The sequence below is a fragment of the Uranotaenia lowii genome, chromosome 3 (assembly GCF_029784155.1).
Source record: "Uranotaenia lowii strain MFRU-FL chromosome 3, ASM2978415v1, whole genome shotgun sequence".
In the NCBI taxonomy this organism is placed as follows: domain Eukaryota; kingdom Metazoa; phylum Arthropoda; class Insecta; order Diptera; family Culicidae; genus Uranotaenia; species Uranotaenia lowii.
Genome location: NC_073693.1, coordinates 277,855,431 through 277,878,536, shown reverse-complemented (window position 1 = coordinate 277,878,536; position 23,106 = coordinate 277,855,431). Strand labels below are relative to the sequence as shown.

The following is a 23,106-nucleotide window of genomic DNA, read 5'->3' as shown; positions in this document are numbered from 1 at the left end:
AGCTTACTTAACATAAGAAGTTTCATTTCAAATTTTAAGGTTTCAAATCCAGGATTTGTGATTTTGAGTTTCATGTTTGTATTTTTTTTTTGGAAATTCTAAAATCAGATTGATACTATTTGCGAATTTGTATAAACAAACTAAAGGTTTTTGGTTTTTTGATCGAGTAATGGTTTCGGAAAGGCATATTCCAAAGTTTCTTTTTGTATTGAAGTATTGATTGCCGAATTTGGCTGTCGAATTTCTATTCCGGAATTTCTACTTTCGATTTAAGATTTTAAAATCAAATCATATTCAGACTAAAACCGTTTGACTATTGAAGGAACCTAACTGATTGCAGAGATTGTTGAGAAACTTATTTTCTTCAAGAACCATAACGTTGGGATTGACGATTTTGTTATGAAACTATTTCATTCTTAAGTTGCAATGATATTTTCATTAAAATGGGACCAACATTATTTGTTTCTTATCGGATGAAATTATTTTTCTTCTTTGGAATTTCGAATTTATATTCAAATTCAAACACCAAATTTTATATCTAAGAATATCAGCTTTCAGATTTAAAGAATTTTAGTTAAAGAGTTCCGAAATTCAATTTTCAATTCATAATTTTTTTTTATTTCTAAACGAATTCAACCATAAATATCTTTCAGTTTATTTTTTAAATCTAGAATCAGAATTGGTTCTAGATTTGAGTTTAAAATGCAATTTTTGATTTCCATTTTCTTGACTTTTTTTCGTATAGTCTCACGAAATTCATGGTTCTCAAAAACAAAACAAAATTTCAACGGTTTTCTTCCTGTAACAAGTGTTTAAATTATAATTTTTGAATTAAACCAGAAAATAACGAATTATAATAATAGCAAGTTTTGAAAACTTATTCAAAACAGCGGCAAATGAGAAAATTTTAATCACAAAGGTAATTTTTAAATTTTATTTGCAACCATAATGTATTTTATTTATTTCAAAAACCTCGTTTGTGTGTATTTTATAAACTTTGTAAAACCCTATGCTTCTCAAGAAAATAGATCGATATTCAAGATGTGAATTCAGTTCAAAAACTGTTTTGATTTCACCGTGTGAATTTAGATCAGTGATGTGTTTCCCGTTGATTCTATCCGTGCATCCACAATATTACCAAAATTTTATATTTTTTTTCTCTTTAATAATTCATTTGAAAATATTTCCTAAATTTTTGTTTTACACCGGAGGACATATGGTCGGAATTCGACCAGACCGAACCAAATAGCATCAGCATTTTTCGAGAAATTTTAGTTGTATATACAAATCAATCCTTAAAGAAACAATCAGTAGTTTTCAATCCAAGAAACTAATTTCAGTCTTGTAAATGAGATTAAAATTCTGTTGTTTTAAAATTTTCTCATGGCTATGGTGCTAAGTTTGGGCTGGTCAAACCCAATCAAATATTTGTTAAAAAGGTCAATAAAGGTCCAAAATGTTAAATTCTAACATAACTAAGAAGATAAGCCCCAAAGCTCGTCGTAACTATGCTAGACATTTCTTGAAGTTTATTCATTTTTAGTATGTACTTCTTCTTTTCGTAACCGTAACCGTAACTCTCTATAGAAATCTAGCCAGATTGCCCCGTTTTACCCGGACTTTCCCGGATAATTGATAATTTTTTTTTGGAAAGATCCGGTCTGGCCCGGTTTCCTAAAACTTTTTGAAAAAGCCCGGATATTGCCTGCATTTATTAATTTCACTTGAAAAACCAAATAAAATCTCGAATTGAGTCATTATAATCATTTATTTAAGCATCCAAAAACGAATGGTTTAGAACAAGTTTCATCAAAACAATCATGAACGATTTTCTGGAAGCCTTAAATACGATTTTAAATCTGTTGAAGAGTTTTTTTTTCTAGATTTATGTTGAATAATTTATCTATAGGTTTTGACCAAATTTTCCGAAGATTGCCCCGATTTTGGGTTGCACTTTTTTAAAACAAAAGCACGATTTATTCAGGTTTTTAGATAAAACAGCCAGGATTTGCTCGGCCTGGATACGTGCCGGAAAAAATCGGGCCCCCTTACCTAAAGTAAACGACAAATCTTTGACTTCATTTCAAAAGCAGATAATCGAAGTTCCAATTGCTAATGGAATTTCAATTACACATGGATAACTTGTAATTTCAATTAAGTGCATAATGTGGTGATGTTCGGAATTTTGGTTAAGACATTCTATTACTTAAAAAAATAGAAGATGCAAGTTAAACGGATTTTGACATATTAACAATATTCACCCTTTTAACACCAAACGACGATAAATCGATAAAAAGAATAAGTGCATTTTTTTCGCCATTCTCTTTGAAAAATATTCCATCTTAAATTTTATAAACATCACTTCTCCTTTCGTTTTTATTTTATTTTTTTGTGAACCACCGCAAATAAGGCGATTTTGCAAGGTATGAATAGGGTTTAAAACCGCAAAGAAATTCAACCGAAAAATATCATATTTCCACTAGCTATTTCTCGGTAACAACTGGAAACCGAAGTCTACAATTTTAATATTTTTGAGTTGTTCGAAGTTTCTAGTTTAATTTTTCAGAACACGGTTTGGGTGTTAGTTTCAATTTTTTTCAGTTATTTTGGAGCAACGGAGGAATTCCCGATTTTTCCACTAATTTCTGCATTTGGAATTCCGATATCAATATCCGGTACTAATTGCCATATCTGATTATTTCTTCGAATAAAATGTGTTCCTGATTTTTGGTTTTGATCCTAGTTTTGTGTTGAAAAATGGTTCCATTTTTACAAGGGTTATACTGGTGTTTGAGTTTTTTAAATACTATGGTAGAATCCAAAGGAAATAATTAATTCATTCGTTTTAGTCATTTTTGGTATTTTTCATTTCATATTTCGAATGTTACTTTCTACTTTCGATTTTTATTTTCAACTTTCCTGGGGTTTTAAGATTCCAAGTTTGGGATTTCTTATCCCTGATGACTGATTTATATTTTTGATTGGAATTTTCGATAACTACAAAAAAGGGTTTTATGCGATCAGTTTTTAATTATCAAAATTATGAAATTAAAATGATATTTGAAAATCAGGATCGATTCTGATTTGAAAATCTGATTTTCTATCCTAACAATGATGTCATCTTTATGAACCTTCAAAACGAGCCCAAATTGTCGCGTCATGCTTCCGTCGATATTTTTATCGATATTTCGGACAGTTTCCTGCAAGCGCTGAAATGGACTTCAACGTTCCGGGTCCACTTGAGAGGGGCAAATGACTGCGATTAATCATTTCCCCCGACTGACGGACTGTTATTGAGACATAAAGGCCCAAACAAAACAAGCAAACACACCAGTTTGATTGGGCAGACACATTAGAATTATGTTTGCACAGAGGCCTCGAAGCATTAGCAGAGAAAATAGCTCATAAATTATGAAGGAACTCTCTGTCAGTCCGTCAGACGGATTTTCTAAGGGTTCGCATCACGGTAGATTCTTGGACGGACGCACTGCGCATGTCCTATCGATCATTGGATCGGGACCGAGCAGTTCGGCTCTTTGCCGAAGGACATGCGCTCTAGGGTTTCGTTCGAAAAATAACCCGAAGAACCGGCATCCGAACTTTGAAGGATGATACGAGTACGACGACTACGCTAGGCTAGGTTATGGTTTGGTTGTGGAGCAAATCGAGCAAGCCGTCGAAAGCGAAAGTAAAACAACTGTTGTTTCTGCCATCGGCATGGACAGCATCAATCAAAGACGCCGACCGGAACAATGAACCATGGCAGGGAAACAAGAGGGATTTGCAAAAACTTGGCTATGAAGGTGTATCTATATAGGGGTTCGCTGCATTGATTTGTGCCGTTTAAACACACTAACACAAATGCAGAACCGTGACCTTATTTCGCAATGTGTTTGCAAATTAGGGGCGAAGAATTAAATACACATTTGTCAGTTTGTTGTGATATCGTAAGTTTTCTTTTAACGATTCTCCACTAATGAGATATTTGACGCTCAAACAGTACACCCTAACACATCTACAGGGTCCGGTAATTGAAGTGCTACATTGGAACTTACAAATAACTTGACCAAAAAAAAAGGTCAAGGCGCATATTCCCAAGCCCGCAGTAGCTTTTATGGTATTTTATCCCAGGATTCATGTAGATGGCGCTTCAAAACATGTTTTGTAGAGCAGATTTCGGACTCTAATATACTCTAGACAGCCAAGTCCATAGGGTTCAGGTCAGACGGACTAACCGGCCACTCCGAGCTCGAAATTAACACTCAAAAAAATTTGGACAGAAAAAATTGGTTTTCTTTGGGTCGTGGGTCGTGAGCCAATGCGAAGTCCTGCTGAAAAACCCCAAGTTAAAACCAAAATAGGGACGTGTCCATAGTTTAAGGGCATGCCTTGGAACTTTTCCCGATACGTAAATTGATTTATCTTCAGGGTGTGGGGTTGATCTTCACCAGGGAAGTACGGGTGATTACGACCTTCAACAATGCAGGTTTCTGACGCCGGCTGGCCTTTGATACGTCTGCATAGGTTCGTGACTTTTCTGGCAACCAAAATCTGCAGTTCTGTTTTTCACGAACCGCTGATTGACGACGAATTCATCGGTAGAAAACACCATATTTACCCAAACTTCCATGCGCGGCCCGTGTAAGCTGCGCGTATCTCTCTTTTTACGTATGCTTGATTTTTTTTCTGCTAGAAAGTCTTGAAACCTTAGGATTTTATAAGGCTTGGTCTAAAGATCATTTTTCAAGATCCGACGGCGGTTTTGATCCGATATGGTGAAATGTATCGGCGATTTAGTGATTTCCCGCAAGGCGCATCTTGATAATCTTCACCATTGTAGGTATCGCCACTGTAGCTTGACGACCCCCACGATACCGTTATTTGGTCCTTCTGATCTTCAGGTATCGTCCAAGTGTAAGGCGAAATAATAAAAAATATATACATACACGTAAAGGGTGATACGGTCAAAATTTGGTCAAGGGAAAACGCGTGTAAATCGGTGAAATCGTTTTTTAAAAAATCAAATTAAATTTCTTTTTTAAGTTTAATTAGTATAAAATTCAGGAAAAATAATCAGTTAGGCTTCCGCTTTTCCAAATCCGGAATTGCCGGGCCTTACGCTGAACCCCTGCCATCAGATTTTGTACAGCCACCTTGTCCACCTTCTTCGCCGCAGAAAGCCAGTTTGCCTTGAACTGCTGCTCGCCCTTAGCAGTTTTTTTGGTCTTCTTTAGGTTCCGCTTGATAATAGCCCAGTATTTCTCAATTGGGCGGAGCTCTGGCGTGTTGGAAGGGTTCTTGTTCTTGGGAACCACCTGCACGTTGTTGGCGGCGTACCACTCCATGGCCTTTTTACCGTAATGGCAAGATGCCAAATCCGGCCAAAACAATACGGAACAACCGTGTTTCTTCAGGAAAGGCAGCAGACGTTTATTCAAATACTCTTTCACGTAAATTTCTTGGTTGACAGTCCCGGAAGCTATGAAAATGCTGCTTTTCAAGCCACAGGTACAGATGGCTTGCCAAACCAGATATTTCTTCGCGAACTTTGACAGTTTCATGTGCTTGAAAATATCTGCTATCTTTCCCTTCCTTTTGCCGTATAAAACTCCTGTCCTGGAAGCTGCTTGTAGTCGGCTTTGACGTAGGTTTCGTCGTCCATTACCACGCAGTCAAACTTCGTCAGCATCGTCGTGTACAGCCTCCGGGATCGCGCTTTGGCCGTCGTATTTTGTATATCATAGCGATTTGGAGTCACTACCTTCTTGTAAGTCGATAGTCCGGCTCGTTTTTTGGCTCGATGCACGGTTGTAGACGATACACCCAGCTTTTTTGCGGCATTTCGGAGAGAGAGGTTAGGGTCTCGCTTGAAACTACCGGCAACTCTCTTTGTCGTATCAGCGGCTTCCAGTTTTCGATTTCCCCCCGATCCAGACTTCCTGGCTGTCGACAAACGTTCCCCAAACACTTTAATTACATTTGTAACGGTTGATTTGGCAACTTTTAGCGATTTTGCCAGCTTTGCGTGCGAGTAGCTCGGATGATACGCTGCTTTTCTTCCTTGGACGGCATTTTGACAACTGAAGAGTGAATTCCAAAATCAAAATAGGAGCAACATTCTACACACACACCTTCAAAATGAGGGGTGTTCAGGTTTTTTAAATGCAAAATTGAAAGAAATACGTCATGTTGATATTGACCAAATTTTGACCGTATCACCCTTTATATTGGACAGTTCACGAAATATCTCTTTCTGCCGTTACACAGACTGGAACTAGGACATCAAAGCACTACATTGAGGTTCGAGGCCTATTATTATTTCCAAAAAATGACTTGATTACAAAATAAACAAAAATATTCTCTGACAATTATTTGACAAGATGTCAAATAATTTGGTTTAGTATGCTTAGTAATAATCTCTCTTAAAGTTATATAGCAGTTCAATTGCCAGATCCTGTATTTCCAACTTTCAATGATTTTCATGTTTTCATCGTGATAATGAGTGATTTGGTATCATCGAAAACTCATGGATTTTACCGGGTTAATTTCACCTGTGGGTAAAACAGACCGAAGCAGAAGTGAACAAAGGATTAAAAAAAAGATTTATCGTAAAGCAATACTTTTTGATGATGTTTTAAATTGCCTAAGAATTATTACATGACTTTCTGAACACTTATGTTCTTAAAAAAATATCTACTTGACATATTTACGACTTATCTACGACATGAATTATCAAAAATTTTCTGCTAAATATATTATCAAAAGAATGTCATCATGAATGGTAACCCTCCCCAGCGACACTTCAAAAATGCACCCTAGTGTAATTTCGTTAATCTTCACTTCATATTACGTTGCATGATGAAGTGCAGGGCAGAACCTCTAAAAGAGAAACTCAGAACAATTGTTCTTCACAAGATAGATCAGCTATTTCCAAGGTTGCCTAAATCACAGAAAAGTCTACAATTGATTAGAATTTTGAGCAAATTATTATTACAGATTCTATGTCACAGAACACAGAATTTTGGAAATATTCACAGATTTTAAAATAAATTTTGAATTTTTAACTTTGGTTTGGCAAAGCATAATAAGATTCGTAATTTTTATAGATTTTTCTCAAGTAAATTTGAAAAAAAACTCAGAGGTTAATGAATTTTCAAAGAAATTTGTGCTGTTTCCATCACAGAGAACTATCACAGAATTGTGGGGTAAAATCACAGAAAGTCTGAATTTTTTTTTCGAAAAAAAAAACAAATATTTATTTTCGACAACGACACTTATATTTTAACAAATTTGAGCATCCTTAAGTGTGTTTGATCTGAGATACAGTGGAGCTTAGTCTGCGAGTCACGTGGCGAAACTTCACATGTTTGTTCTGACTCCTAATATCACTCCATGTTAGTAATTTTAGCTCAGATGAGCTGGAATCGATAATCAGTGCTCATCCGAACTTAAGTTTGTTTTTCCTGAAGTCAGGGTGGAGAAGTGGAATTCCGTATGTCACGTCACTCGACTCGTAGAATCAGACTTTTTGGACTTTTACAATTCAAACTGCAATGTCTCAGAAACTACGCAACGGCTACACTCAGAAGAATTCTTAATATAGTTTCCATAAGATTCGTCATATGAACCACGGTTTTGAGTTCAAATTAAGTTTTCATAAGAATTTCTCATGAAATATGGGAGAAGCGACATTGTGAAAAAATAATGAACAGAATGACTCATTATGACTGATGAAATCCACTCCTTCAAACAGATGTTCATCTTCAGAGATCATTCGGGACATAAGACAATCTTATGAAATTCCTGTAAAATTTCAATAATAGATATTGTGTCGTTCTGCGATATTGAAAATTAAATGTTAAAAGTTGAAAAAGTTCGATTATCGTAGAATTACTCTATCTCGGGATGTGTAGCCTGAGATAGAGTAATTCTTTAGAAAGCTAAAATTGTGTGGAATCATGAAGTAATAGTCTATTTATCTTATGCATAAATTAGAACAAAAATATTATCAAAGTAATAGGTTATAAAAGATCAAAGTCGAAGATACAGTGCGCACCACTGATTCTCGTGTTGGTTTTTTCATTTCAGAAAAATACTGAGACAGAAACAGAGATAAAACCGTAAGAATAGCTCAGGTTTATTTATTCTACAACTTTAATAGCATAGCCTAATCAACCAGGAATCGGTCTAAAATTTTAGCAAGGCATGTAGGCTGAATTTCATATCTTATCAGTGTCATGAGAGAACCAACCCTGTGAATTTTGCTAGCAGATTTGCATTATTCGTGTAAGTTTATCAGTCACTTTGATGAAAAATCATAGACAAAAGATTCGGAAAGGTTTAAAAAGCACAATCAACATGCTTGAATGCGTTCTATGTTAAATTTGGTGATAATGAAGTCATTTGAAAAAAATTTATGCTTTAAAAGAACTGAACCCTAGCCTTCTGAGCGAGAAGAAAAATCTTCTACAAAAGAAAGAAAAAGTTCTCTAAGGAGAATTGGCTGTAAAGTTTTATCCGGGTTTGGCCGGAGATTTAATACAACATTCTCGAAAAGTCCGGTCCGGCCCGTTTGTCCGAATTATATTTAAAAAAAAGCACGGTTTTGTCCCGGATTTAGTCATTTTGTTTGCCAAATCGAACAAAAAAAACAAATTGTTTTTTTTATTGATTTTTGTTGAGTAATTTTTGGGTTTTGACCAAATTTGCCCGTATTTTTGGTCGACAATTCTGTAATCGAATACTCGGATTTGGCCAGGATTTTAGGCCAAATAGCCTGCATTTGTCCGGCCCGAATATGTGCTGAAAAAATTCTGGCAACCTTATTGTAAGGCCAATCAATAAATTTTTAGCCTGTTTACGTTATCTTCCTTTTGTAGAAATTTATTTTATTTATTTTCAGAAGTCACAGTTTCAGATCTTTAAATGTTTGAAATTTAGTATGTACTTATAACGCACATAACGGAACTTTTAAGCAACAAAAAAATCTTTGCTCAGCCGAAACATAACTTTGAAAGCACCCATTTTAACAAAGATGGAAAATAAGATAATTTTCTCAATAAACTTAAGCACTATTATATACGTGAGATTTTGCAGAACGTAAGATTATCGAAAAATATATAAAGGAACAAAATAGTATTGTAAAAGTGCACAAAGTTTAATTTTGAAAAAAACACCCCTTTAAGTTGTTGTGTTTGGCCATTTTTCATACATTTCTCGAAAATTTGTATTTTTCTATTGAACGTAACAATAGGTAAATAAAATTCTGAAAATCAGAATCACCAAATAAAGTTCGAAATATGAAGAATCGTTTGGCATAACTGACTCAAAGTCTGAGGGACTCAATTGAAATCGACTACAGAAAATTTACTTCACTCAGTGAAAACCATATCAATTTCCAAAAAGATCAGATTTTTCATCTAAATTTTGATTAAGTTTGATATTTTTATACGTAAATTCATGATTGAAATCAAATAAAATAAAATGCAAACTGTGGATTTGAGTTTAATTTGAAATTATTACGTTACAGTAAAACTTCAAGTTGGAAATCTGAGGAGGCATTTTAAAAATCAATAATTTTTTTTTTTTTGTTTCGATTATAGTCGTTTTATCATCATTATGGCATTCGCGACTTTATCAACGTTGCAGTTGGCGGATCATTATTGAAAAACTTATCCGGTACAACTGTGTTCGATGTTTACTCTTGGGCTCGAACTCGCGGACATAAAAATCAATAATGAAATACAAATTTGTATGATAATTTTGGATTTAAATTATGAATTGCAGTAAGACATTGTGGTTATCAGCACTGATTGATTTTGTCGATTCGATTTTGAAGATAAGATACGTAATCTTTTTTTTTCAAATTTATATTCCACCTACTACATTCTGCATTTGAATTCCGGACTGAAATTCAGAATCACAGTTTCAAGTGGTAATCTTGAATCAATCAATACGCTTTCCTGTATTTTACAGATTAAAACGTGTTTGGTTAAGTATCCTCCGTATGAATTTACAAAAAGAACGGACTTCATAGAATTATCTGTTTATTAAAGCTAAAATTGCATGAGTTACGAAACTGCTAGCCAAACCTCTCTGCATGAATTACGAACTCATTTTTTTTTTTTTTTTGAGAATAACTTTCTTTACCTCTTTAGGAGTTTATTAGAAAAAATAATTGCAACACTTTGTTTTGTAAATAACTTTTGAAAGCATGAATGAAAATTGATGAAATTTTCAGCGAAGCTACTTGATAATGTTATGTTTACATGTTCAAATTTTTGTAATGTTTTTTCAAGTCGTTTTTGAGATAGCGTCCAATGATAAAGCTTTTCGACTTTTATTTTTCGGCAACACGTGCGCCATCTATAATACATAATATAAACCACCTTTTTTTTTAAATCAAGGCTATTTCTGGCGTTTTCTGTTTCCTGAAGATTGACCTTCAAAATAACTGGAAATTTTTAAATTGTTCGAAGTTACAACGAATTTAGCCGATTGTCCTCCTTCGGCACAAAACCAACATATTTGACTTTTTATCACTCCATCACAGTTTTTGCGTAATAGCACGATTCCAGATCCAACTAAAACAGACTATAAACTATTTGGGACCTATTGAAATGCTTTGCATTGAAAACAGCCGCATTTGGAGGCAGTTTTTTTTGTATATTTATCCATTCATCGTGTCAATCGTTTTGAACCACTGGGTGGTTTGCAGTTTCCACACATCGTTAGCCTTATCAAGTACTATACGTAAATTTTTTCAATTTTTTCTTCTCGTTTATCTCCGGAAAATACAAACGAGACTTGTCAACGCAAAGTTTTTGGCTGGACACCTGTCAGGTGACCGCTCAAGAGTTCGTTTTGCTGTCCATTACAAAATTTTTAAAAAATCTCCTCACTTGCAGTCCAAATATTTTGCGCACGCTTCGACCACCGTATTTTGTTTATTTTACTGGTGAGCAGATTTTCTTCCTTGAAGTAATTAAGTCAGGCCTGTTTATTAGTCAACTAGACGAGTCAGAAAAATTCATCATGTTTATCGATCAATATTTTCGGATTGAGCTTGAAAAAACCTCTCACACTCCTTAAATTCATGGAATCAATCATCTTCAGTTTTATTAAAATTTTAGCTCACTATTGGATCCTCTAGGACTTACTTAACGATTGTCTATGTGAACTTTGATCGAATAGTTTATTTCCAGTTGTTTTCGGGTCTCCAACTGGGACTTTCCTGGATTTTCCTCGATCCTGCCCAAAAAATTTTGTCAATGAATTTCAATATTGGGTTATATCTCAAAAACCACTTGACAGATTGTCACCAAATTTTGAACACGTATATATTACAATACTAGGTAACTTCTTTGAAAATTTTGCGAATACACGCCTTACTATCAAACTTATGCCAGGAAAAAACATTTTTTTCCAAAGTTGTAATTTTTAAATAGTTTAAAAAATGATTTGACCTTTTTTTTTGGTTTCATAATTGTAAATTGCATTTCTTATGCGTCATAGTGTGAAATATGTTACAATACCCAATAGGGCTTTAATACTTTCCAAACCATACATGGTTTCATGAGTGTTTTAGGGTTATTTTATTTATTTACATAGTATACCGTCTCACGACATAACTTGACGAACATAATTCCTAAAATTCACTCGGGCCATGGCAACCGTTCTCCAATTTCTCGGGCACCCCACGTTCGCCAGATCACGCTCCACTTGGTCTAACAACCTCGCTCGTTGCGCCCCCGCTCGGCTTGTTCCTACCGGATTCGTAGCGAACACCTGTTTTGCAGGACAGTCGTCCGGCATTCTCGCAACATGTCCTGCCAGCGTATCCGGCCAGCCTTCACCACCTTCTGGATACTGGGTTCGTGTTTGAGGGTTAAAAAATTAATAAAATTTCATCGTTAAAACCCTTTCCATGACAAAGTTCTTCCTTCGGTCCTGTTACTAAAAATTACCGTTTTTTAAATCTTTTTTTCACAGAATGGCTTGAACGCGCTCCACCTTGCATCGAAGGATGGGCACGTGGCCGTGGTTACGGAGCTGTTGGCCCGCGGAGCCACCGTAGATGCGGCCACCAAGAAGGGTAACACCGCACTGCACATCGCTTCGTTGGCCGGCCAGGAGGATGTAGTTAAGCTGCTAATCCAAAATCAGGCTTCCGTTAATGTGCAATCGCAGAATGGCTTCACGCCGCTCTATATGGCCGCCCAGGAAAACCACGATTCGGTGGTGCGTTTGCTGCTTTCGAATGGGGCCAACCAGAGTTTGGCTACCGAGGATGGCTTCACGCCCCTGGCCGTTGCCATGCAGCAGGGTCATGATAAGGTAGTTGCTGTGCTGCTAGAAAGCGACACTCGCGGCAAGGTTCGACTTCCGGCGTTGCACATCGCAGCAAAGAAGGATGACGTCAAGGCAGCTACGCTACTACTTGAGGTATATTGAACTATGAATCTCTTAAACCTTATCTAACGCCTCTCCCCATTTTTCAGAATGATCATAATCCGGATGTTACATCCAAGTCCGGTTTTACTCCGCTTCACATCGCATCGCACTACGGCAACGAAGCTATGGCCAACCTGTTGATCCAAAAGGGAGCGGATGTTAACTACGCTGCTAAGCACAATATTAGTCCATTGCACGTTGCTGCCAAGTGGGGTAAAACCAATATGGTTGCCCTGCTGCTCGAGAAAGGCGCCAACATCGAAAGCAAGACTCGTGACGGGTTAACACCGCTGCATTGTGCTGCCCGTTCCGGTCATGAACAAGTCGTAGATATGTTGTTGGAACGTGGCGCTCCAATCAGCGCCAAAACCAAGAACGGTCTGGCACCGTTGCACATGGCTGCCCAAGGAGAGCATGTCGATGCTGCACGGATCCTGCTTTATCACCGGGCCCCAGTCGATGAGGTCACCGTAGATTATTTGACGGCTCTGCACGTTGCTGCTCACTGCGGGCACGTTAGGGTTGCCAAGCTGCTGTTGGATCGCAATGCCGATGCAAACGCTCGGGCTCTGAACGGATTTACGCCGTTGCATATTGCTTGCAAGAAGAACCGTATCAAGGTCGTAGAGTTGCTTCTCAAGCATGGTGCCAGCATTAGCGCTACCACTGAGAGTGGCTTGACTCCGCTGCATGTCGCCTCATTTATGGGCTGTATGAACATTGTCATCTATTTGCTGCAACATGACGCCAGTCCGGATGTGCCGACTGTGCGTGGAGAGACCCCATTACATCTTGCGGCTAGAGCTAATCAGGTATGTGGTATTTCCAATCAATTTCAATGTATTCTGGTTAAATTCGGGTTTTTGGGTGTATACTCACGTATGTATATCTTTTACACTCTGAACTTCAATTGGGGCCTCTGATCTTGATCCCATCTTGAATCACGATGAATCTTTTGGAGCTGGAAGGCTTTCCGGCAATACTCATAAATGAATCCTCTTTTTGCATGTATTAATTTGTGATTGTTATGGTAACGAATTAAGGTCTTTTCTGCACTTTCGAGACGTGGATTTATTCGAGATATTCTTATCCTCTGCTCATGGTGAAATTCCGTCTAGAAATTCCGTTTCACAAACATTTGCTGTCCACAAAATACCTACTACGGAGCGGGTCATGTCCTCTAGAAAATGAAACTAACCGAATATTTACTGCCCGTCAATAGAGTTATTCTACTCTACATGCGACATACCCACGATATCCACTACGTCGTAGTATATGCCTTCGTTGTTGTTTCATCCGTGAGCTCAGACGCACTCTTCTCCAACGTCCTCCGGTGGGATTTCTCTACCTCAGTTTACAGTGACCATTTTAAGTTCCTAACGTCCATCTTCTAATGTATGTACTTTTTTACCCACTATCGATACAAAATGTGTACATCATCATCAACAATCACTCGATGTGTCCAATTTCGTTCTCAACTGCTCTCTCCAGGCGAGAGCTGAATCGGGAGCATACCTTCGCAATATATTTAGGCCTCTGACATTGAAGCCCACACCTCAGAGGAGGAAACCTTCAGAGAATAAAAATTTTGGTGGGAGGGTCCACAAGCCTTTCTTTGAAAATACGCCCACATCAAACAGTCGAGGGGGGTCAGATCCGGACTGCTAGCAGGCTGAAGATCATGCGGCCAAAAATTCATATTCTGCTCTAGCCAGATTTGGGTTCATCACGAAGTATGGCATGGGCTCTATCTTGTTGGAAAACAACATTCTCGGATTCACCGAAGTTTGCCCGAATCCACGGAAGCACCGGATTCTTCAAAATGTCCATGTAGACTTCAGTATTGAATACCTATTACTTAAGTTTTCTTGAAAACAGGAGACATCTTCAATCTATTCGAAACAACCACTCGAAATATTCTGACTCCGGCGAGATGCTTTTTGCCTGTTGCACAGTGGTTTAAAATAAAAAAAAACATGATCATGGGCCTTTTGAAGGTTTAAATTTCAAAATAGCTTTATGATATGTTTGTACAATGTTTCATCATTTTAAAATGCCCATATTTTATTGTGATTTTTTCCTGATCAATTCACCTATAAGTGAGATAATTTTTCTAATTTTTGTATTTATCATTTTATCACTATGATGTCTTCAGAAAAGTTGTATCATCACATTTAAAAAAAAAACAACTTTGTTGAAGCCGCCAAAAAAAAAAACGTTTTTGAAAACTTTTATTCTTTATGTTATCAAATGACGCTTTACTCTTGCCTTTGATGATCCATTAAAGTAGAGATGTACCGAAAATTCGGTCGGCCAAATATTCGGCGCCAAATACCGCCCAAAAACCGCTAAGCCGAATATTCAGCTCACCGAATAGTTGAGTCAGGTATTCGGCAGAATTATGGATAATATATGAAATATCCAAAAGTAATTTTGAAAAAGCTACACAATCATCAAAAACTTATGATATTTATCAGCAGCATATCTCAGGTGTATCTGTACCTTTCACTGTAGATCGTAAAGGGGAATGCTGACGAATGTCTTTTCGTTCCTTAATTATCGTTTCATCCAGATTTTCGTGATATATCCAGGCTTGCCCATAAATCCAGCAAGAAAACGAGATAAGTTAAATCTGACCGAGATGTCGAAATATTGTATAAAACATATTAAAATTCTATCGACTGGATGGGTAATGAATAAATTGATTTTCGGCGATTTCAGTCACGAAAAAATCATAAAACGATTTTTATTTCTTCATCCGACGTTTCGGCATTTGTTATGCCTTTTTCAAGGAGTCTATTAATATAACATAATTAATGATGTGTTTAAAAAGGTGTTACAATATATGGTGTACTTACTGAAATTTCTTGTTTTAATTGTCCAAAAAGTTTTTTGAATCTGCTAAACTGTCTAATCGGGAAATGTAAGTCCAATTGCCTGTGGTGTATAACAGAGATATTAAAAGTTGAGCTTTCTACTTGCATGCAATCTTCCTTGGAATCTGTTCTACTTACTATTGATCTGGTTGAGATGGATATAACACTTTGAAAGTTTTGAAAACGAAAACGGATATAAAAATAATTTTCACTATTTTGGATGTTGTTTTCCACCTAGCCAATACTGACGTTTGTTGTATTTTGTGTGTTTGTTGTATTTTGTGTGTTTGATGTATTATTATGTGTATTGGTGTGTTTATGTTTGTTTTTGATGGAGTTGAAAATGCCGGCATAGATGACACTGAGCCATTCAGTATCAGTCTTCTTATTTACCGTGTTGCCATTCCTCGCGATGCGACACATTTCTAAAGTTTGTAGACCGGAAGTGAAATTGTGACGATCAATTATTCTCGTGCTGTTCAAATCAAAAGAGTGATCGTGTTTTATGCTGTGATGAAGCAATGCAGTTTGTTCATTCAAATTTGCCATTCGCGGGTCGTCTTTATCCACTCCTTCGCTTCGCAGTTTGTCTAATGCCTTTTTGTTCGATTTGTGTCCGCCAATCCTCTCCTTAAGTGTGTTTGTTGTCATTCCAATGTATTGAGAATCGCAGTCATTGCAAGGTATCGAGTAAACGACGTTCGAATAATCGTCCTTGTGTACCGGATTTTTTACTTTCGTAAAAATCTGCTTTATTTTAGAAATCGTTTTCGTAGCTAACTTAATCGATGAATAGTCTGTTTTTAGAAATTTTCCGATTTTGTCGGTTAATCCAGGAATGTACGAGATGGATTTGTATTTGTATTGCTCAGTTTCAATCAAATCCAGTGTCTTTTTACATTTTCGACTGTTAATTAACCTATGTCGCAGTGAAACAGGATAATTGTTTAGTTTGAGATGAGAAGGATCCCAAAGGATCTTGTGCTACATGATATTATCTACAACTGGGATGACATTCGAGATAATGCCAACAATATAAATTTAGACTTTAGAAGGGCTCAGTGTTATCTATGCCGGCATTTTCAACTCCATCAAAAACAAACATAAACACACCAATACACACAAAATACAACAAACACACAAAATACAACAAACATCAGTAGTGGCTAGGTGGAAAACAACATCCAAAACAGTGAAAATTATTTTTATATCCGTTTTCGTTTTCAAAACTTTCAAAGTGTTATATCCATCTCAACCAGATCAATAGTAAGTAGAACAGATTCCAATGAAGATTGCATGCAAGTAGAAAGCTCAACTTTTAATATCTTTGTTATACACCACAGACAACTGGACTTACATTTCCCGATTAGACAGTTTAGCAGATTCAAAAAACTTTTTGGACAATTAAAACGAGAAATTTCAGTAAGTACACCATATATTGTAACACCTTTTAAACACATCATTAATTATGTTATATTAATAGACTCCTTGAAAAAGGCATAACAAATGCCGAAACGTCGGATGAAGAAATAAAAATCGTTTTTCATCCTTAGATGCGATTTTTACACTACTACTGTGAATTAATTTAAACTTTAAATTTCAAGTAACTATCTTTCTTTTTTCTCTTGTATGTTTAAGAATAAAGCCTAGAACTGTTCAGATTTGCTTCTTTTCAAAAATCGTCCTTAATTGCCCGACGTATGGCAAGCTTAAGGTTAAAGATCATCGTTGTTTGAACAACTTTTTAGGAAATATCTTGCTTAAATTCGACCTGCATCTAATTCGTCATCAAATAAGCTATTCCAAATTGCTTGGCACCTGTTTCGACATGTTATGACATAACATTGTTATGTCCCAGATTTCGCAGGAACCCAATCTATTTGTTGATGAACGCTATGAAAAGCGGATAAAATGCTAGTTGCATTTTAAAATAGTTGTAGAGTAAGGTGGGGTAAAAGTACGAGTCGGGTAAAAGTACGTTTTGGGATTATCACAAACCGAGAACAGTAAATTTCAAACCTCTGGCGTGGATTGATAGTGATTTGAACTGCCAACAACCAGCCATAATTTTTTTTCGTAGAAGTTGAAAATACCCCGAAAATCAATGAAAGTTTTAATGTGTCTATTTAGTTGTTTTTAATCACTATCAAATGCCGAAGAAAGAATTTAATTACTATTTCTCTATTCATCACAATAAACTGTGAATCATAAGAAACCTTGAAGGGGCAAAAGTACGAACTGCAAATGGAGCAAAAGTACGAAGGGTCTTCTGAAGTAAATCAGAACGGGAAATTTTAACTTATTTTTTAATTGCTCTGGAAACAGCAGCGCATATTTTTGTTTCTTCAAGACTTGCTCGCCTCCTGAATATGGACAGTTAGTGGAGAACTCCAAATTCGCACAGGTTATTTGCCCATGTATAGGATTTGTATCAGAAGCGAACAAAGATGCTGCTGCTGTAAGCAGAGATTAATACAAAATAATTTTCCTGTTGACTTCATGCAGAATTGTGGAATTTTGAATGGTCGTACTTTTACCCCACATCATTCGAACTTTTGCCCCAGAGGTGGGGTAAGAGTACGTTTCGATAGCAGTTAGACATTTTCACTACTGCTATCAAATGCGTCGACCGATTATCTTCGTAATTTTGTAGAAGAGAGATAAAAGTTTAAAGAATCAAATGCTGTTCTTGTTTTTTTTGGAAAACAACCGGCAAAATTTTCAAAAAATAGGATAGCACTAAGGTCGTACTTTTACCCCACCATACTCTATAACTCTGTTAAGATGTAGCATTGCACTTGAAGGGCTGTTATAATGCAAAACTGCCCCTGATGTGCTGATATAGTGTAATTTAGCACTAAAATGCTGGTATAAAGCTAAAAAAATGCAAAGCTTTAGTGCTTATGGTTACTTGGGTGGTTTCCATTTTCGACGTGACGAACTTTCGATCTTTGAACGCGCACGCTTCTAAACGAAGTAGCTTCAGTGTTTTTGCCATCACAACTAGAGTTTGATTAATAGAGCTTTCAATATTTTTTCTGCAGCCTCATAGGTCACCATGAGCAAATCTCCGCGTGTTGTTTTGCAACATGGTCTACTAAATTACTACACTGGGAGCTGAAGTCACTTATTGACTAGGGCAGTTCTGCTGGACAGGTATATTTTGTGGTTCAAAGAGCTGAGGCAATACGCACGTATTCCACACTTGATAGCTCACTGACCCATGAAACGTTGGTCGATTGTGATCCAATCTTTCTTGACTCAGTTGATCAAAGATGTGATCACATTTCCCCTTTGGACCATTTTCTATTTCCGCACATCGTGGGAATTATGTTTTTATCAATTTACAACATTTTTGTTGTGAAATTTTTATTTTGTCAATTCGTTAATTGAGATCAGTAATTTACAATTTTGTTTTTACAAGATGGAAATTATACTTCAAACCATAACAGCAGGGTGTTTGTTGCCGTGAGTTGATTTGTTCCACTGAAACCATCTTGGGCTTCGTATGCCAGATGTGCCCCTTGGTTTCACTCTATGATACTACATCAAGGGGTAGACTGTGCTCATGCACTTATACATCTCACTCTTTTCCTTTTACTCTTTCTCATTTTTAATCTTTCTCCTTAATCCTCTATCTCCTTTTTCCTCCTGCTCCTTTTCTTCTTTCGCCAACTTCAGACTGGTACAGAAGACCCCGAGAAGTAACGCTTTCAAAGTAACTCGCGCTTGTCACAACATCCACTCCCGTAGAATTTCTAACCACCAAGGCATGGCAGAGTGAGAAACTATCAAGCTAGAATCATATCACGACCACCCCGGATTGTTTTCTCGCTTCCTTTTGCTGCAGGAAAGATCGTAGCTGAGTATGTGAGATCCACCACACCTATGAGTCCAGGTAAGGGTTATACCGCGCCCTAAGCTCGCGTTGCTTTTGAATTGTGGTGTCATACGAGGCCCAAGACCTTCCTTTAGCTTGTCAAGTTTGGTTGACTATCTCTCTCTCTTCGTTCATCATCTTTCATGGTTCGTATTAGATCGCGCATGATTTGCGAGATTTCGTCGACTATAGCACGCCACGACTGTTTGTCGCGACACATTTCACTCACAACATTTTCAGCGTTCAAATTTTGAAGTTGTTGACGCGTTAAAATGAACCTGTGATAGAAAAAGATAGCATATTTTGCCGATTCCTTCGTAATTACACATTCCGGGCAATAAGACGAGCTGATAAACTCAAACCGATGAAGGTATTGCTTAAAACACCCATGACCGGAAAGGAACTGCGTCAGGTAGAAGTTGACCTTTCCATATTTCCGATTTATCCAGTCTGAAAGTCGCGGGACACTGTTCGTTGAGCTTTACGCACTCCTATCATCGCTCTTCCTTCGTTACACTCCATATCCTCCACTAGAGTTATGTCGTTGGTAATAATTCCCGCAATGACAAAAGCTACGTCTGCTGATATCGTCCTGTATGCACAGGTAGCTCGCATGGCTGTCAGCCAACGTATGCTGCGGCCGCTCCAGGCCGCTCCTCCTTATCGTGGTGCTACGCTCGCAAAGAGACGTCTCTTGCAACTCTTTGGACCATGGCAGTTCGGCATAATCCAAGCCAATGAATCGATGACTTTCGATGCACTTTCAAAACAGTATTCGACCATTACTCCAATGTATTTCAGCTGCTGTTTCGAAGATGTCGTGTGTCCTCCAACAGTAATCTCCATGTGCGGCACAACTCTTTTGTTGGTCGCGATCAGAACTTCGGTTTTATGGTGAGCTATCTGAAACTTAACTCCCACCATCCAGATGCCAACCCTTTCTACGGACACCGTTGCAAGATCTTCTACCTCCTCGATTGTTTCGCCGGTGATCATGAGCACGATAACGTCAGCAAATCCGACTATCTGCACGCCTGCTGGTAGTTTCAGCGTTAACACCTCATTATACATGGCGATCTAAAGCACAGGTCCTAGTATGGAACCCTGTGGAACACCCGCTGTTAGGGCAGTAGATCTTAAACCAGTTTTGGTTTCGTACGTCAGGACTCGATTTTCGAAGAAGCTTCCTATTATCCTGCAGAGGGTATTGGGAACACGCATCGCCAAAAGCCTCTCTGACGAAGCTTCTCAAATTTGAACCTGTTCAGAATACGTCTTATTTACCTAGGACTTCATCCTATTGTTTTGTGTTTTCGCACCCGCGCCCTTGCCATAAGTGCTTTTACTCGACCTCTACCAGAATACGTCTCGGGTTTTGTACTTGAGTCCATGTCCAAGGATGCAAGTACACAGAGCTAATGGCTGTGGTATAACTGATTCTAAGCAAGTATGCATGTATGCGTACGTTTTGTTATTATAAATCAACACACAGGAATATTTTTCTTCGGATGGTTTATTATCCCTTAAGCCTTAAACCTTTTCTGCTCGAGATTTTTTACAAAGACAACTGTAACCGATATCTTATCAAAATCTTCTATCCGTTTCAGACCGACATCATCCGCATCTTGCTCCGGAACGGAGCCCAGGTCGATGCTCGGGCCCGGGAACAGCAAACGCCACTGCACATCGCCTCAAGGCTCGGAAACATCGACATCGTGATGCTGCTGCTGCAACACGGAGCCCAGGTCGACGCCGTCACCAAGGACATGTACACCGCACTGCACATCGCCGCCAAGGAGGGCCAGGACGAGGTAAAGAATTTGGTCGCCAAAAAACTGATGGACCACATCGATACCGTCTATCTGATGCAACTGTTCTGGATAAGGCACCAGGAGTACTTTATCTGAGAGGGTTTTTTTTTATTTTACGAAGAGTGTTAGGTTTTAAGAGAATAACGAAACGATTTTGACGAAACTGTTACGACCTGCGCTAACCTTTCAAGAAAGGGGAAAACGACAGGATTAACCCAAACTCAAACAACACAACCTACGCACAAAACAACACACATACACACTAGCAGGAGTAGAACTTTTTGCTTAGGTGATCTCTGACGGATTGTTCGCATTTTCGGTGCTTGGAAGAGACAATAATGTTTAGTTCTGTTAACCCATTTATTACGAATAAATGTATGAGTTACCACCTACGAGACTTTTTGTTCTGTTATTTTCGTTTAAAACTTTGATGTCCAATTGTAAATTAGTTATTTACAGCGCAGTTTGAAAATCTTCTGTTTAGTGAGATTGATGGCAGGAAACTAGGCGAAGGTAGTTATGATTTTATTTTTATTTCGTTTTGTTTGGTTTGCTTGAGTTGCATGATCCTATCCTGTGAATTTTTCTAACACCAGACTAACAACGACCGAACTGCCTGGACTGTTGAAAAAAAAAACTAACGTTCTCTAGATTAGGATGTATTTTTGAGTACAACTTCATAACAAACATTTAAAAATCTTTGAATTTTGCCACATATGAGCAGATAGTCTCTGCTATACGATTTGGTTTATAGCTTAAAAGCCCATTCACACTTCACGTGGAAATGAACGGGAAAAATCTTATTTCATCAATAACGCGACGAAACTAGGTTTTGAAACATAGTGAAATCGATGGGGAATGGTTAAAAGACGAAATTCCAGTCGGACTTTTTCCCTAAAACCTGATAGAACTGTTTTTATTCCGATTCCCTTGCCACGATGAAATTTCCGCAGGGAAAAAACAGTTCTAGAAGATTTTTAAAGAACAAGTCCTGTTGGAAAATCATCTTTCAACCATTCCCCAACGACTCCACTATATTACACATGCTAGTTGTGTCCAGGGAAGCAAATCGAGCAGATCTGATAATGATAAGTGGTTTATCACTTGTGTAATACTTAGCGATAAATATGAGAACTCGATGACTCTCGATGACCATTCAAAATAGTGAGAAATTTTCTCTCGTGCGGGAGCGAGAACTTATTCGTAACGTTGCAAGAGACGATAAATTTGAATCGGAATGCACAACTTATCGAGAGCAAAATTTAAGTTGATAAGCGCTAGTAAAGTATTCTTGCGGATGAAAATCTCTCTCATGGGTGTTTTGATCGGCAAACTCTATCGAAGAATAACGATTTTTGGATTCCCTGGTTGTGTCGCGTTTTTCAGTTATTGAATTTTTTCACGCTCATTTGCACTCGAACTGTAAACCGGGCTTAAGAATTTAAAGTGCCAGCCTTTCCTAACTACAATGGCGAAATTTCTAAGATACATAATTGGTCTAAATCCTCCCTCTGGATAGAAAAAAAGTGCAATAAGCCTTTCAGAATCAGGCCTAATTACCCCTAAGTTTGTTAGGCACCTAAGGTTGCCGAACAGAAAAAAACTAATCCCAATGAGTCATTAGGTCTTAAGGGGCTGGTCGGACTGAACGTATAAAGGCCTCATTGAAGTCAGGTCGAATAGACGATTGACACAATTTTCAATAGACCAGACAACTTTTTGACAAATATGAGACAAAAACTTAATAGACAACAGATGAAACATACTGACTTAAAGATTTTTTTAGTGAAATGAAATTATGGTCAAAAAGACGTCGGTTTCTCACGCAACACGTTCTAACTTCGACAAACATTACGCTTGGTGTATCGCACATAACTATGAGATCACCTCAAGTTTTGGGAACACCTAGAATATACCTGCAGTATACAGACAGTTCTTCAAAACATTTGTTTCTTCCAATCTTCCGATCTAACGTCCGTTCGGCTTAACGACCTTTGGCTTATCACTCTTAAGCCGTATGGCCCATACGGCCTAGTGACCTATTCGACTGAACATACTTCAGCCTAATAACCCATCCGATCTAACA

General features: G+C 37.6%; 1 protein-coding gene across 4 annotated transcripts in view; it reads left to right on the top strand.

The window, feature by feature from the left end:
• The window catches only part of LOC129753677 (ankyrin-3-like), a 110,391-nt gene extending 88,976 nt beyond the window's left edge, over positions 1 to 21,415 (top strand). For all 4 annotated transcript variants that reach the window (XM_055749523.1, XM_055749522.1, XM_055749520.1 and 1 more), the window contains 3 exons: positions 11,992 to 12,444; positions 12,501 to 13,265; positions 20,817 to 21,415. In XM_055749523.1, coding sequence (XP_055605498.1) covers positions 11,992 to 12,444; positions 12,501 to 13,265; positions 20,817 to 21,116 — 1,518 coding nt within the window. In that variant the 3' untranslated portion in view covers positions 21,117 to 21,415. The remainder of the gene's footprint in view (positions 1 to 11,991; positions 12,445 to 12,500; positions 13,266 to 20,816) is intronic.
• The last annotated feature ends 1,691 nt before the right edge of the window (positions 21,416 to 23,106 follow it).